The 13,558-nt window shown below is 41.3% G+C and overlaps 1 protein-coding gene across 1 annotated transcript; it reads right to left on the bottom strand.

The window, feature by feature from the left end:
- Nucleotides 1-5,409: 5,409 nt before the first annotated feature.
- On the bottom strand, nucleotides 5,410-9,763 carry LOC149067930 (uncharacterized). The gene is made up of 3 exons (XM_089252124.1): nucleotides 9,467-9,763; nucleotides 9,256-9,308; nucleotides 5,410-5,641 (listed from the first exon to the last, which is right to left on the bottom strand). The coding sequence occupies exons 1-3, from the start codon at nucleotides 9,761-9,763 to the stop codon at nucleotides 5,410-5,412; spliced, it is 582 nt and encodes a 193-aa protein (XP_089108250.1).
- Between the last annotated feature and the right edge of the window lie 3,795 nt (nucleotides 9,764-13,558).

Genomic DNA, 13,558 nt, shown 5'->3' with positions numbered 1-13,558 from the left:
GGGAACGGCATTGTTCGGTATTCTGGAATTCATAATGTCGAAGCAGTCATTGACCAGAGAAAAAAAATCTCCAACCGCTTTTTCCTCTGGAAACAGGTATTCTATGGCTTTAGCAGCTGTATTCGAGAAGAGTTCTACCGCAAGGTGAACTCGTTGGCGGTCTCGGCCAGCAACAGTGATATGATTTAACGTCAATTTGTGACATAGCTTTAATTCGCCTGTGCTGTCTAAAGCGAGCAGGTTTTCCATCAATGCACGTTCAATTTTTTTACCACTAGAAAGTGTGAATCCACTATCTAAAAATGGTTCCGCAGTAGCTTTAATAGGTGGGGAAAGTCAGCAAAAACCCACTCTTTTGTTTTCTTCCACAGGATGTGGGAAGCTACAATTACTTTCAAGGGCGTAGCCAGGGGGGGGGGGGACTTGGGGGTCTGGTCCCCCCCCCCCGAAATGTGAGAAAATGACCGAAAAAAGGGAAAAAGATGGCCAAATCCATTGTTCTGTCACTTTGCCCCCCCCCCCCGAAATGAAAGTGGTCCCCCCCCGAACGAAATTTCTGGCTACGCCCCTGATTACTTTCACTGATATTTAGTTCCTTCCATAATCTTTGATTTCCCCCCCCCCCCCATATCGCACACTACCGCTACGATTTCGTAACCAGCTTTATGTACAGTTGCTATTATAATTTTGAGAAGCAGGGCAGTCATCTGGAGGTACGAAATAGCGGCGAAAACAAATGTACTGTTTTGTTCTGGGCCTCACATACTCGGGCAGCGAGACGAGGAGGAGAAAGAGGCAGCTCCAAGAGGTACGCGACTCTTTCAAGCCGGTTTGTTTTCATCGCGAGGTAAAATCAGACGCTATTTGGGGATTGGTCAGTTTTCTCCCCTTTTTTTTTCTCCTCTCTCTCTTGGATAAAAAAGAGAACTTCTGAGGGGGGATCATCATCATCACACCCATAATTTGGTTTGGAGGGAGCATTTCGGATTTTTTTTTTCCACTTTTGGCGCTCCCTCTTCTTTTCAATTCCCATTGTGATTAACCTAACCGAGTGGTTCTCAACCTCTTCGGAACCGCGGCCCGGTGAATCAAATTTCTATGAGTCTACGGCCCGGTGTGGAATAGTTTACTCGTTCATAAGATAAATAATTGAAAAATAACCAACTACCTTTTAATTATGAGCTAATTATTTAAAACCCCTTAACAATCGATTAATTAAACCATAAAGAATTTTTAATTAATCTATTAAATAATTTAAGCTATTTGTTGACTAATTAATTTAAACCCTTTTAATTAAAGGCTATTTCAGACACTCCCCCCCCCCCATAAATTTTGTTAGGAGCTGAGAACCCCCTTCCCCAATTAATGAATAAATAACGCGGGGCACTGAATCCTCCTACATACGGGCTCGTCACGAGACGACTGGCAACTTTCAGCCCTCTCAATGTTTTTTTCATGCTCACGCCTTTGTACAGGGCGGCAACTTTTTTTCTGGCGGAAACTGATAAACCGCTATAAAATCATTATGCGGTCTTGAGACTGAAGTATAATATTTCCCTACAAACACATCGAACTCTTGTAGAAAGAAAACTTTATCTATATAGCTGTGCACTGTCTATACCAGCGGTTCTCAACCAGTGCTCCATTGTGCACTTCCCAGGAGCTCCGCGTCCACTCGATTAAAGTAAAGCGAATCAATAAATTTTATAACCAAATGAAAAAAAAAAAAAAAAACGAAGCGTAAGGGCTTCGTCGTAGAAATTATATACTAAAAAGGGCTCTTGCGAGTCAGAAAAGATTGAGAATTGCTGGTCGACACTCATTTTCTACTCAATACTGAACACGTTCTTAGAATTTCAACAGATTTGTAGTGATTTGTCAACACGTTGATGGATTAGCAGAGGTTCTCAAACTGTGCGCGCCAACCTTTGTCAGGAGAGCAGCGGCGCAGTGGTCCTGACAAAAGTATTTCGAAGAAATGTTTTGCTTATAACTGCTCTTCGTAAGGGTGGCGCGGGTGGAAAATGTTTGAGAACCTCCTGGGTTTTAAGGAAACGGATAAACACCGTGACAATTGCCCATCGCTTACTATCACTATCGAAACATGGTTTCTGTTTTTTGTTTTTATGCTTGTATTTTATTGTTCTGAATATCTGTTATTTCTGTGAATTTGAATGCCGTTTGTTATGAAAGAGACACCAGATTTTTTTTTTTCTGATTACATATGAACATCTCACACACAATATATCTCTATTTCTTACAAAATCGAAACCAGTTTATTTCATCATCCGTGCTTTAATTGAAATTTTTTATGCACAGAACATGCCGGATATAGCCAGCGCCATCTTAACATGGGCCCACTCGGGCATGGCCCGGGGACGTCAAGAAAAAAAAAGGGGAGCCTCACAAAAATGAGATCTGGTTAAGATTTTCGAGAATTTGCCTGGTAGGGCCTCAGAAAAATCATTGAGGCCCATGATGCTCTTAAGACGCCAATGCCCCAGATATGCCCTGCATACAGGAGGAATCTATAATTCTGGGATGTCACATAAATAATGGATCCACTCCGATCATTTGTGATTACCAACCACGTATACATTTATGGCTAATAACAATCGTTTTCAGCCATTCACCTTGTTGGGCAATTTGTGTGTTGTGTCATATGTATTTGTAGCATTTGTGCTGTGTGTGTGAGAAACTATTCTAAAATTATTAAACACAGGTGAGTATTAAGAATAATGAGCATTTCACTGTCTTCTCTTACAAATGTCAAATGATCGGAATCCAGTAAAGGTTCTTATGTTGTTTATTAGAGGGAAAAGATGAAGGAATATACTGTTGTAGGAAAACTTTTGATTTGATTCTTGTTTTTCCAGCGCAACAATAAACATGTTTTTTACACTGATATTACCGACAATCTACTTTTTTTGAAAGAGCAACTACTATTTCTCTACTAATAATGAAAGAAAAACCAACTCTTCTTACCCTTTTGTGAAGTCTTTTTGCCGCACGAAAGAATTTTTTACCATAGGGAACCCATCTGGGCCCTTTGTGAACTTAGCACATCTGTATCTGGACGGTACCGTCCGGCGCTCAGGTGCCACAGAATGTAACACGTCTCCTGCGCTGCAATAACGCCTTCGTTGCAGCATTTCTGTGCACAACATCACACTATTTGCTGCTTTGACAACATCGCAAAGGTAAAGCATCTGTGCTGCGGAGGTTTCCAAGCCCAAACGGCAGGTTACTGCAGTTACTTTTTTTCTTTTGGTGAAAATGGATATAGAAGCGTTTATAGGACTTGTGTTCAGTAGAGAGCCTCTTTGGGATCAAATCAATCGCAATCCCTACGTTTTAGACAAACTCTGGGATGAGGTCGCAAATGAGATGAAAATAACAAGTAAGTAATTTTTAACTTGTTGTACGCCATTTGTCATATGGACGGGTGAAACTTACAGTGGTGTAAGTCAATAATCTTCATTTTGAGAAAAAGAAGTTTTAACAGAATTGCCATAGGTTCCCATGTTAAACAATTTTTGAATCGATTATTTTGAGGCGAATTGTAGAATCTGTTACAAGGCTCGTTTTGTCTTCCACAAGTTCAGCTCTTTCAGATAGCAGGGGCCCACCGAGTAACGGCCCAGTGAACCCAAGAGAAGAAGAATCCTGATAAAGTAGAGGTCTGGTTGAAATTTTCCAGAACTTGCCACGTACAATCTCAGAACAGTCACTTTGCCCAAGACCCAGGATACTCTTTGAACGGCCCTGGCTGTAGATAGTTTTTCTGAGCGTGGAATGTGTAATTCGTAGAATGCGTGACCTACACCACTCCTTTAACCCGTCCATATAATGTTTGTACAATTATTGCACTGAAGTTACCACATTTGGTTTAAATCAGAGGTTCTCAACATTTTTTGACTCGCGGAGCCCTTTTTGGTATGCAATTACTATGGCGTATTTTTCATTAATTCGTCTACTGTGATTTTTATTACTTAAAAATATTTTTTTGGCTTATTTAATTTTGTTTAATTATTTATTTTATTTAATTTCTTAAGTAATAATTAATTGAATATTTTTATTACTTAAAAATATGTATAACACTGTTATTTTGTAATCAACTGCTTTTTTTTATATTCTCCTCGAGCGGCCACGTCCCTTGGAGCACCGGTTGAGAACCGCTGGTTTAAATACTATAAGTGTCATTGTTGTTACAGATTAACGCTAGACGTGAAATGATTTAGCAATAAATACATACACAATTTCATATTATTTACTATGATGTTTCATTTATCGGCGTATCTACAGATTTAACGAATATTTGGTTAATTTGAACCGCTAGTCAGTGGAGTATAGGGATTTCAAAATTAACCCGACTAAATGAAATGTTCGAGGGGAAAAGACCAAACACCGACGAGTAATATACGTTCCATAGCTAGTATCTAGTGTGCATTTCAGAATTACCGCATTGCTTGGAATAGATGCCGTATAGGTGCATGAATAAAAGCGTGAGAAAATAACATGGACATGGATTTGAGACCTTCCCGTGAGTGTCATGTAAGCATCGTCCAATCCTTGAGAGGATGAAAATTAATTTAATTTACACGTAATCATTGTTTCATTCCCAGTACACAGACAGATATTTGTAAGGGATTGTATGATTCACTATCAAATCTAATCTAAACTATATTAGACATAAAGTGTCTAACATTTTTTTAAACCAAAGCGTTTCAAGAAATGCAGTAGTGACATGTTTTAATGACAATCATTTCAAATTTATTCTGTTTCGGCACAAGAACATTCTGTAAGTGTCTCTGACGAAATTTGCGATGCTGGATGGCCGATTGTTCTCCCTTCCTCTGGTTAGTGCAGATTGCGTCAGATCTTGTTCCACTATGTGTTCGTTTTCAATCGTCACACCCTCTACGTCTATAATTACATTATGCAGAAGGCATATGCACTTCACGATTTTATCGGCCAGTTCTGGAGATGTTTCTATTGGTTTCTAGAGAATCCGACATTTGGAATTTATAATTCCGAAAGCGCATTCGACCGTCTGTCTGGCTCGTGAAAGTCGCTTGTTGAAATACTCTTTTTCTTCTGAGTCCAAGTACCGTCGGCCAAATGGTCTCATTAGGTGTCGTAGCAAGGGATAAGCTTCATTCCCTACGAAAACATACGGAACAACAATTGCACTTGATGGTAATGCATTGTCGGGGGGAATGTTTAGCCATTCTGATTTCATCCAACGGAACAGGGACGGAGAGCGGAATGTTCCCCCATCGCTCTGTTTACCATAACCCCCAACATCAATCAAAATGAACTTATAATTTGCGTCACATACCACTTGTAGAACAATGGAGAAAAAATGTTTATAATTATAGAACATTGATCCTGAGTTGTGCGGACATTTCACCCGAACATGCTTGCCATCAATAGCCCAAGGCAATTTGGGAAATTCCACTTCTCGTAGAATTCTCTGGCGATTCGCTCAAACATGCTTTCCGTCGGAATTTCCATGTGCTGCGGTTGCAGTGTTTCCCAAATTACTTCAACTGTTTCTCGTACAGTTTGGGACACGGTCGTCGCACCCATCCTAAAAGAGAAGCTGAGACTTTTGAAAGATGCTCCTGTTGCCAGATACCTAATAATGATGAAGTTAAAAATATGTTATACACTCATTGCCATAAAAATTTGCGCACCCAGAAGAAGTCGTCAAAATGAAACGAAATTTTACACATGTAAGTACTACGTTGATATAAGTAAGTGATTAGAAATTCCAAGAAAAAGGATCATTTATTGCAGAAAAAAGTACAGATGAACAGACGTTTTAGTACTCTGTTGGACCCCCTCTAGCGCGAATGCACGATGCGATACGAGCGGGCATTGAAGCATACAAGTTCCGTATGATGTCCTGAGACATCTCGTTCCACAGTTGCTGTAAATGCGCCTCTAGTTCGACCAACCTCATAGGATGTCCAACTTGCCGTCCCAAATGATCCCAGATATGCTCGATTGGTGACAAATCTGGGGATAGAGCAGGCCAGGGAAGGGTGGTGATGTGGCGGATTCAGTCTTGTGACATCCTTGCTGTGTGTGGCCTAGCATTGTCTTGTTGAAAAATGGCTCCTGGGAGCCCTGCCATGAGTGGCAACACATGTGGCTGAAGGATGTAATGGACGTACCGCTGGGCTGTCATTGTGCCATGGATCAAAATTAGGGGTGGCCGTGTATCGTAAGCAATGGCACCCCATACCATGACACAAGCTGTGGGAGCGGTGTGTCGCTGTAAAGCGAAGGCAGGATTAAAGGGTTCACCACGGGGCCTCCACACACGAACACGATTGTCATCACTGCTCAAGTTGAATCTCGATTCGTCGCTGAAGACGACCTGGTTCCATTCCGTTGCAGTCCAATCCCGTCGTGTTCGACACCACTGCAAACGGAGGCGTTGGTGGGTGGGTGTCATTGGCAGCACACGTAATGGGCGCCGCGATACCAGATGTCCTTCAGCCAGGCGCCTTGCGATGGTTCGGGAAGACACAAGGGCCCGTAGTGAAGCTCCTGCCTGTGTCTGGATAGCGGCCAATGAGGCAGTTGGCTCTACGCGTGCGTTTCGGATGATGTGACGGTATTCTCGACGACTGGTCTGTCGAGGGCGTCCTGAACCTGGTCGCCATGTAAATGACGTCTCTTCTGTCCACTGGTCCCAACACCTCCTCACAGTAAAATCAGAACGGCCTACTCGCCGAGCTGACCACCCAGCTTCCATCATCCCGATGATTCTTCTCCTATCGAACTCTGACAACTGCTCATATGGTCTTCGTCGGCGGCGTAACGGCATGTCTACCTCAGCGTTTCTTTTGCAAACGATTAAATACACTCCAGCAAGCTCTGCTTACCTGTTTTATACTCCAAGGAGAACGAAGTTCAACGCCCTCTAGTGGCATTACGCAATGCGCAATCACGCTGCATTTCTAATCATTTGCATATCTGCCCGATATGTACCTTCAGGCCAACTTTCGTTTCGATCCCACAATTATTTCTTGGTGCGCAAATTTTTATGGCAATGAGTGTATATATGTATACCCAATAGAGTCAAATCTACACAAAACAGCATACGTGAAATATATGTCATTTATGCCTCACTTGATTTTGGTAGGTTGGGGGGGGGGAATTAAAGTATTAAGTACGCACCAGAAAAAGGGGTTTTCGCACAAATTATTACTTTTGCTGATAAGGCGGGGGTAGGGGGTTTAAAGGATTATTTTGTATATACGGGAGAGCGTAAATATGGAAATTATTTTATTCCACTTATAATTTTAAGAAATCGAACACCAATCGCATTTTTTTCCATTCCTTTCCAAGAAATTGTAATACCTCATATCAAGGCTGCAACTACGGAGGGGGGGGGGTGGGGACAGGTGACCCTTGCACCCCAGGCGCTGGACTAGATGGGGGTGCCAAATTCACTCATAATAACTGCTCTTTCCACATTACACAGAGCGCCGATATGTGTACTTGCCCCGGGTGAAAAAGTCTATAATTGTTAAAAACCGAGTCATTAGCTACTTCTGCTTGTTTCACTATCAGTGGGGGAAGGGGGGGATTCATTCACTTACCATTCAGCTGAGCAATGACGAGAATTAAAGAACCTCAGCCAAGGCCATGGTATATTTATCAAGTTGCAATGTGAGAAAAATGTGAGAATGTAGTCATTAACTTGCACCTACATGCGCAGAGATAGTTGCCTCAGCATTGCACAGAGCCAGACTCGCCAGGTCTATCGACGTCAAGTGCTTGTAATTAGCGGGGAAATAAAATTGTTGGAGGAACATTAATGAATTGAAGATTTGGGGAGCACGAGATAAATAAACAGGTTGCTGAAGAAACATCTCAAAATTATAGAAATTCATTGAAACAGCATATGTCTGTTTTTTCCCCGTATAACAATTTTTGTTTCACAAACACATTTTATTTTTTGTCTCTCGAAAGGGAAGAGCATGCCCCCCACCCAAATGTCCCCCCTCTGCGTAGAGGCGGCGAGATCATCACAGGGGGCCCGTGTTTCCTGAGACAACCCAACTTCACCAATATCTCCTTTCAAATTTCGATCTCCCGTACTCCCCTGTAATAGTAGGGGGAAGGGGGAGGCGAAACTCTTCGATGGAGATCAGTACCCATATAGGTAGGGGTAGCCCTTACATGGTCAATTCGACTGACGAGTGAGGACGGGTATTAAAAATTTGGCAAAATTCGGCTAATGTTACTGAATGCCCCCCCCCCCCCCCGAGTCTTAAACTTCTGTTACTTGCGGGATCCCGAAGTATTCTATAGAAGATGCTGTACTTAATAAATGAACGGTTCAAAGCACAAAACAGGCATATACACACATGAATATTTTCAGCTCATCCCACCACCCCTCGGGGCCGCGACGCACACTTCAAGAAACACGGGCCCGTAGCCATAAATTTCGTTCGGGGGGGGGGGGCAAGTGATAAAATGATTTGGTCATCTTTTTTCCCTTTTTACCCGTCACATTTCGGGTGCACCCCCTTCCCCCATAAGGGTTGAGCACAAATTGAGAACACCGGCTGTTCAGTATTCGGGAGAGCCGCCGCCAGTGGAAACGGAGTTTGAGAGAATCGAGTAACATTTTCCCTAGTTATAATTTTTTTTGTGAGGGTTAATTATTTTCTGTATCTCCAATACAAGCTTCCAATTTATTGTGACCTTCCTCCCCACCCCCTTTTCCTTTCAGGAAGCGATGCTAGAGCGAAATGGAAAAATCTACGAGACACTTTCCGAAAGGAATTGCGGAAAATTCCGGACAAAAGATCAGGAGATGGAGCATCCTGTGCTTGGACATCCTCATGGAGATATTTCAACAGTCTGCATTTTCTAAGAGACTAATTTACTCCCAGGGCAAGTGAAGGAAATTTGCCAGACATTCGTGAGGCGGGACCAAATTCCGATAATGTGGAACGTGATGCAGACATGGATATCTCCGATTCCATCGATGATTTTAATTCATCGAATCCTGAATCTTCATCAACTTCTTTGACTGTCGTGCCTTCACAAGTTGAAGGCACGATTCAAAGGCAACAAATTCACAAGTTGAAGGCACGCCATCGTGCGGTGCTCCCACACCTGTGCGTAAAATATCAAAAAGGAAGTGTGAGAGTGACGCTAATGTTGAGGTAGCCCTGTTAAAAATCGAAGAAGCAAAACTGAAAATTTTGGAAGGACAAAGCAAGCCTCGAGATGAAGATGAAAGCTTCTTCGATAGCCTTCTTCCTCATGTACGCTCCCTGACACCAGAGCAAAAAATAATATTACGGATAAAAATACAGGAACTCATCCTCAGCTTTATTTACAAAAATCGTGCAACACCTGATCACACTCAGGAATCCAGAGATTGAAATCTCATATTGTGCACATATTATTTCGTAGCTTATAATGATATTACTCGTATCATATTGTAACCCTTTAACAACTCAAAAAGATAATCAAACGTACGAAGATCCATGCGAAAGTAGGCTTGGAATTTTTCGGGGTAGCTTCGTAATTGTTGATACAAGTGATAGAATTCACCATGTACATTCCGACTCTTGTTTATGTCATGAACATTACATGTTCTTTTTTCTTCAATAAGTAATAAATTTTTAAGGCAGAGCTCTCTGCCAACAACAACTCCATGGCTGTAGAACTGATTGAGGAACTCGCAGCAAAGCTTAAAGAATTCCGCGCTACCTTTTACTGGCATGTTTCGCTCTTTTCATTTCTGCACAAACATTGCGTGTTCGTCGTTTTTTTTAATGGGAATTTTTCCAACCATGGAAGCATCTCTTTGGAACCAAAATTTCACAATTTGGAATAGATTCCAATTTACCAAGAAGTTTGACCATACTTTCAGGTCAAGTCTAATTTTGAAATTTTTATTGTGAATTCATCAAAATTTGTTGCGTTCATTTAAAAAATGATTACAAAAAAAAAAAAAGGTGGCTCCACAACAAAGAGCCCGGAACTAGAGGGGGACGAGAAGGTGCAACTGCCCCGGGCAGTAACATTTTGGGGTGGGAGGTTTAGCTGGGAACAAAGAACACCTTTTTAAAATTATCGAATTTTAAAGTCGGGGGGGGGGGGCAAAAATCCTATTCCCGACCCTGCCGCAGCACTCCGTTCCAGGGCAGGGGCATACGCATAATTGACCTTTGGAAGAGGCCAAAAAATTTTCTTCCCGAGCAGTTTGAGCAATCAACATTCAAAAAGCATTTAAATTAACAGAAATAGATTCAAATAGTATATAAAAGGTATTTTCTTTCACCGATACATTGAAATTGTTCCTAATTCTTGGTTAGCTTAGGGAGCAATGCACGAACCCCGTACGCCCTTCTCTTGCGCACGCCTCTGCCCTAGGATGCCGTGCATAGGGATGAGTACTATATACAGTTTTTTTTCCCTCCAAGAATTTGAAATGGAAATAAATGCTCCAAAAATTAATTTGCAATAACATAATTTTTCACAGATTTATATATAGATAGATACATATTCAGAGGCAACAACAGGCAAAATACCCAACGATGGGGCTGAAAAAGGATGCCCGTAAAAAAGTATGGATGTTAATATATCTGCTATGCAGTAACCTCATATGGAGAGCGATGACCACGTGAAAGAAAAAAAAAATATTATAAAATAATGTACAGTGCCCACAAAAAAAATTACGGTTGTGTCATCGAGGTGCATGGATAACTTCTCGCTTCATCTCATTAACGGTGATATTTTCTTTAGAAAGTATCGAAATTAGCTTCTGCGAATTATAGGCATGTATTTTTATTCAGAGTCCATATCTTGATTGAAGTATAATTACTTCAATCTTTACACATACTACGCAATAATATCCGAAACAACGGCTTGATACATGAAGTCATTAAAAACATATATCAGGATATTTTACTGTTTTGAGGATTAACGCGTTTATTTTATTGGACTCTTCCAATATTGCCAAACTGATTGATTTGGTATGAACAGGCTGGTAGGGTTGCTAGTTGGCGAGATGTCACGTTTCCCGCTCAAAGGCTTTTCTTCTTTACCCTTCAGAACGCCTGCGGTCATTTTCGCTCTCCTCTGCCTCCTCAGTATGTTAGGGGACATGCGATGCTGATGTTAGATGCTGATCTCGATGTATTTTCTCTTTTGAAATCGCTCTCTTTGTCGACTCCCCAGTATGTGTTCGGCCGTAGAAGACGGGCTGCTTCCATTTTGCGGACAGACCCCGCACCATCGCAACTTGAGCCTGGCTATATGGTCCAAGAATCCTATCAACGCTTCTGTCATACTGTATTCTGGAGTCGATGTTCATCTCATCAAAAGATAAAACGCAAAGGCGGTCAGTCACAGAAACGTTGGGGATACGAATTTCCATTAAACTAATGACTTCGTATAAAATTCCGGGATAGCATCTGAAAGAGCGTGCGATCCATTTTCTAAGTGTGGATGGTGAAGGCAAGGGATGTTTTAACGTATTCCGAAGGTATGCGTAACATTTCTTCGATAACGTTCTAATAGCTAGAGTTTTGCTTAGACCAATTTGATCTTTTCTTACCTTCAACCAGATGCTGTATTTTATTTTCAGTAAAAACGCCCCCTAGAATCTGTTGCACTTTATCATTTACGCTGGAAGAAAATTGCATTTCGCATTCTTTGACTTTGCGTTCACTCGCAGTCATTCTGCGTCTCATTCTCTATTTTTTCATTTGAAGATTTAAAACTTTATCTTTCAACTTCTTTTGTTTACACGTAGCTTATGCGACTCATCGGTATTTGCTCTTTTTATGCTATTTTGCGGATTTTTTTTTTTAACGATGCATCGAGATTATCTTTCAATATCTTTTTTGGTGACAAATTAGAGAACGTTAACAGAGCACGCTGTCTTACCTCACTCATCTCTGCTGTTGTGCTTCTTGAAAATTTAGACGATGTAGTAGGAGTTACTGCACCACTGCAAATTGATGGAGATATCACTGAAGGTAAAATCACTGTTGGAATTGCTGTTGATTTCAACTTTTTGGCATGTGGTGTTCCCAAAGTTCTCATTTCAAGTCCCGTTCATAATCAGTAGCAGTAAAATGTTCCGAGCAAACAACAGCATTTTTCACGTTAATCTCGTCAGCTCTTCGACACCTCACTACCCACTCTCTTCTTACAGTTTCATCCGTGGGAAACCTGTGAAACTTAATTTCTTTTCCACTAGTATTTGCATAAGTGTTTGTGCAAGACGCAACAGCACAACTTGTCATGGTTATTTTGCTGTAGTAAATTCACAACAGACAAATATCAATAGCGAAATAATTTCTTATGACTATCGTACACACGTTATTTCGAGAGAAATCGACTTCTCTGGACGGAAGAAAGAACCGTTTTGAATGAGAAGAGTATGCGTTTGGAAATGGCAAACTAAACAAAGAATATTCGCTTATAGATTCCCAGAACGGAAAAAAATTTAACACATGTATGTTATATTGTTGTGGTGCCTAGACGGGTGGTGTTACATTTTCGGGCACCTACTCCGACGGTATAACGTGTTTCAAGTACGTAAAAGACTGAAATGTTCGAAAGAGATTATCTTTGATCACCCAGAAACCATAGTGAACCATCCTGAATAATCATAGTGACAGAAGAGGGGTAGATATTTTTGGCATAAAATTATATGAGCCATATTTACAGTATAGTTGGGCTGTGATTCCTAAACCCCAGGTGCAACTGTTATAAAGATGTGATTCTCAAACGGCATGTCGCGTTTTGCCGCAAACATGGATGGAGATACGGGGGGGGGGCAATGCATTCCCTACGTCAATGACTGAACCGACGGATCTATAATACATGTACATGTATATGAACTGACATCATCCTGCCCTCCCCAGCATCATCATCGTGCCACCCACCCAACCTTTGAAATCTATCTCTGCCTATGGTGACGAAAGTAGTGAACTTCCAATTACAAAATGATTTGCCATTAGATTGGCTATGAATACCATGAGCTATTCTAATAAATTTGTTTAGCATTCAATTTAAAAGTACGTCACGGCACTCAATATTGATCTCATGATGATAATTTCATCATTAGAGGATATAGGCCACTCGGACCCTCCCACATATACCAATAATACAATTTTTTAACTGACTAGGCGGAGATCACCCGTCCCATCCCCTCCCCCTCTAGGCCCGTCATTTGGAGGGTCCGGGGAAAATCTTGCTCCCTTCCCCGGCTTTAAAAAATGCACTAGAAGCGATATATGTGTATACATATATTGAGTACAAGTTCTTTGTCCCCCCCCCAGAAAATATTGAAATGACGGGCCTCCCACCCCCATCACAAAAAAAAATAATGAAACCCTGACCCCAGCCCTTGAGAAAATCTTGCGTACGCCTATATGTAGTAATAAGACAATTTTCAATAAAAGTATCAGCAGAATATCAGAATATTTGCGGTACAAATAGCAATGGCATCTCAAGATGATGTGGCTCACCATTCGGGAATCACAGCCCGCACTGTCTTCAA

Source organism: Pholcus phalangioides, unplaced genomic scaffold, assembly GCF_987345545.1.
Source record: "Pholcus phalangioides strain wild (caught in Gottingen) unplaced genomic scaffold, Ppha-v1.0 ptg000028l_1, whole genome shotgun sequence".
Lineage (NCBI taxonomy): Eukaryota > Metazoa > Arthropoda > Arachnida > Araneae > Pholcidae > Pholcus > Pholcus phalangioides.
Note: the sequence above shows the minus strand (reverse complement) of the source record. Positions and strands in the feature narration are given on the sequence as shown.

Bases quoted from the DNA above. Each gene is read 5' to 3' on its own strand.
- LOC149067930 (XM_089252124.1), bottom strand. From the start codon at position 9,763: ATGCCAGTAAAAGGTAGCGCGGAATTCTTTAAGCTTTGCTGCGAGTTC. The intron at 9,309-9,466 runs GTAATATCATTA...CTCTGGTGTCAG, and splicing joins AGGGTTACAATATGATACGA to GGAGCGTACATGAGGAAGAA. The intron at 5,642-9,255 runs GCTTGCTTTGTC...CATCATTATTAG, and splicing joins GCTTTCATCTTCATCTCGAG to GTATCTGGCAACAGGAGCAT.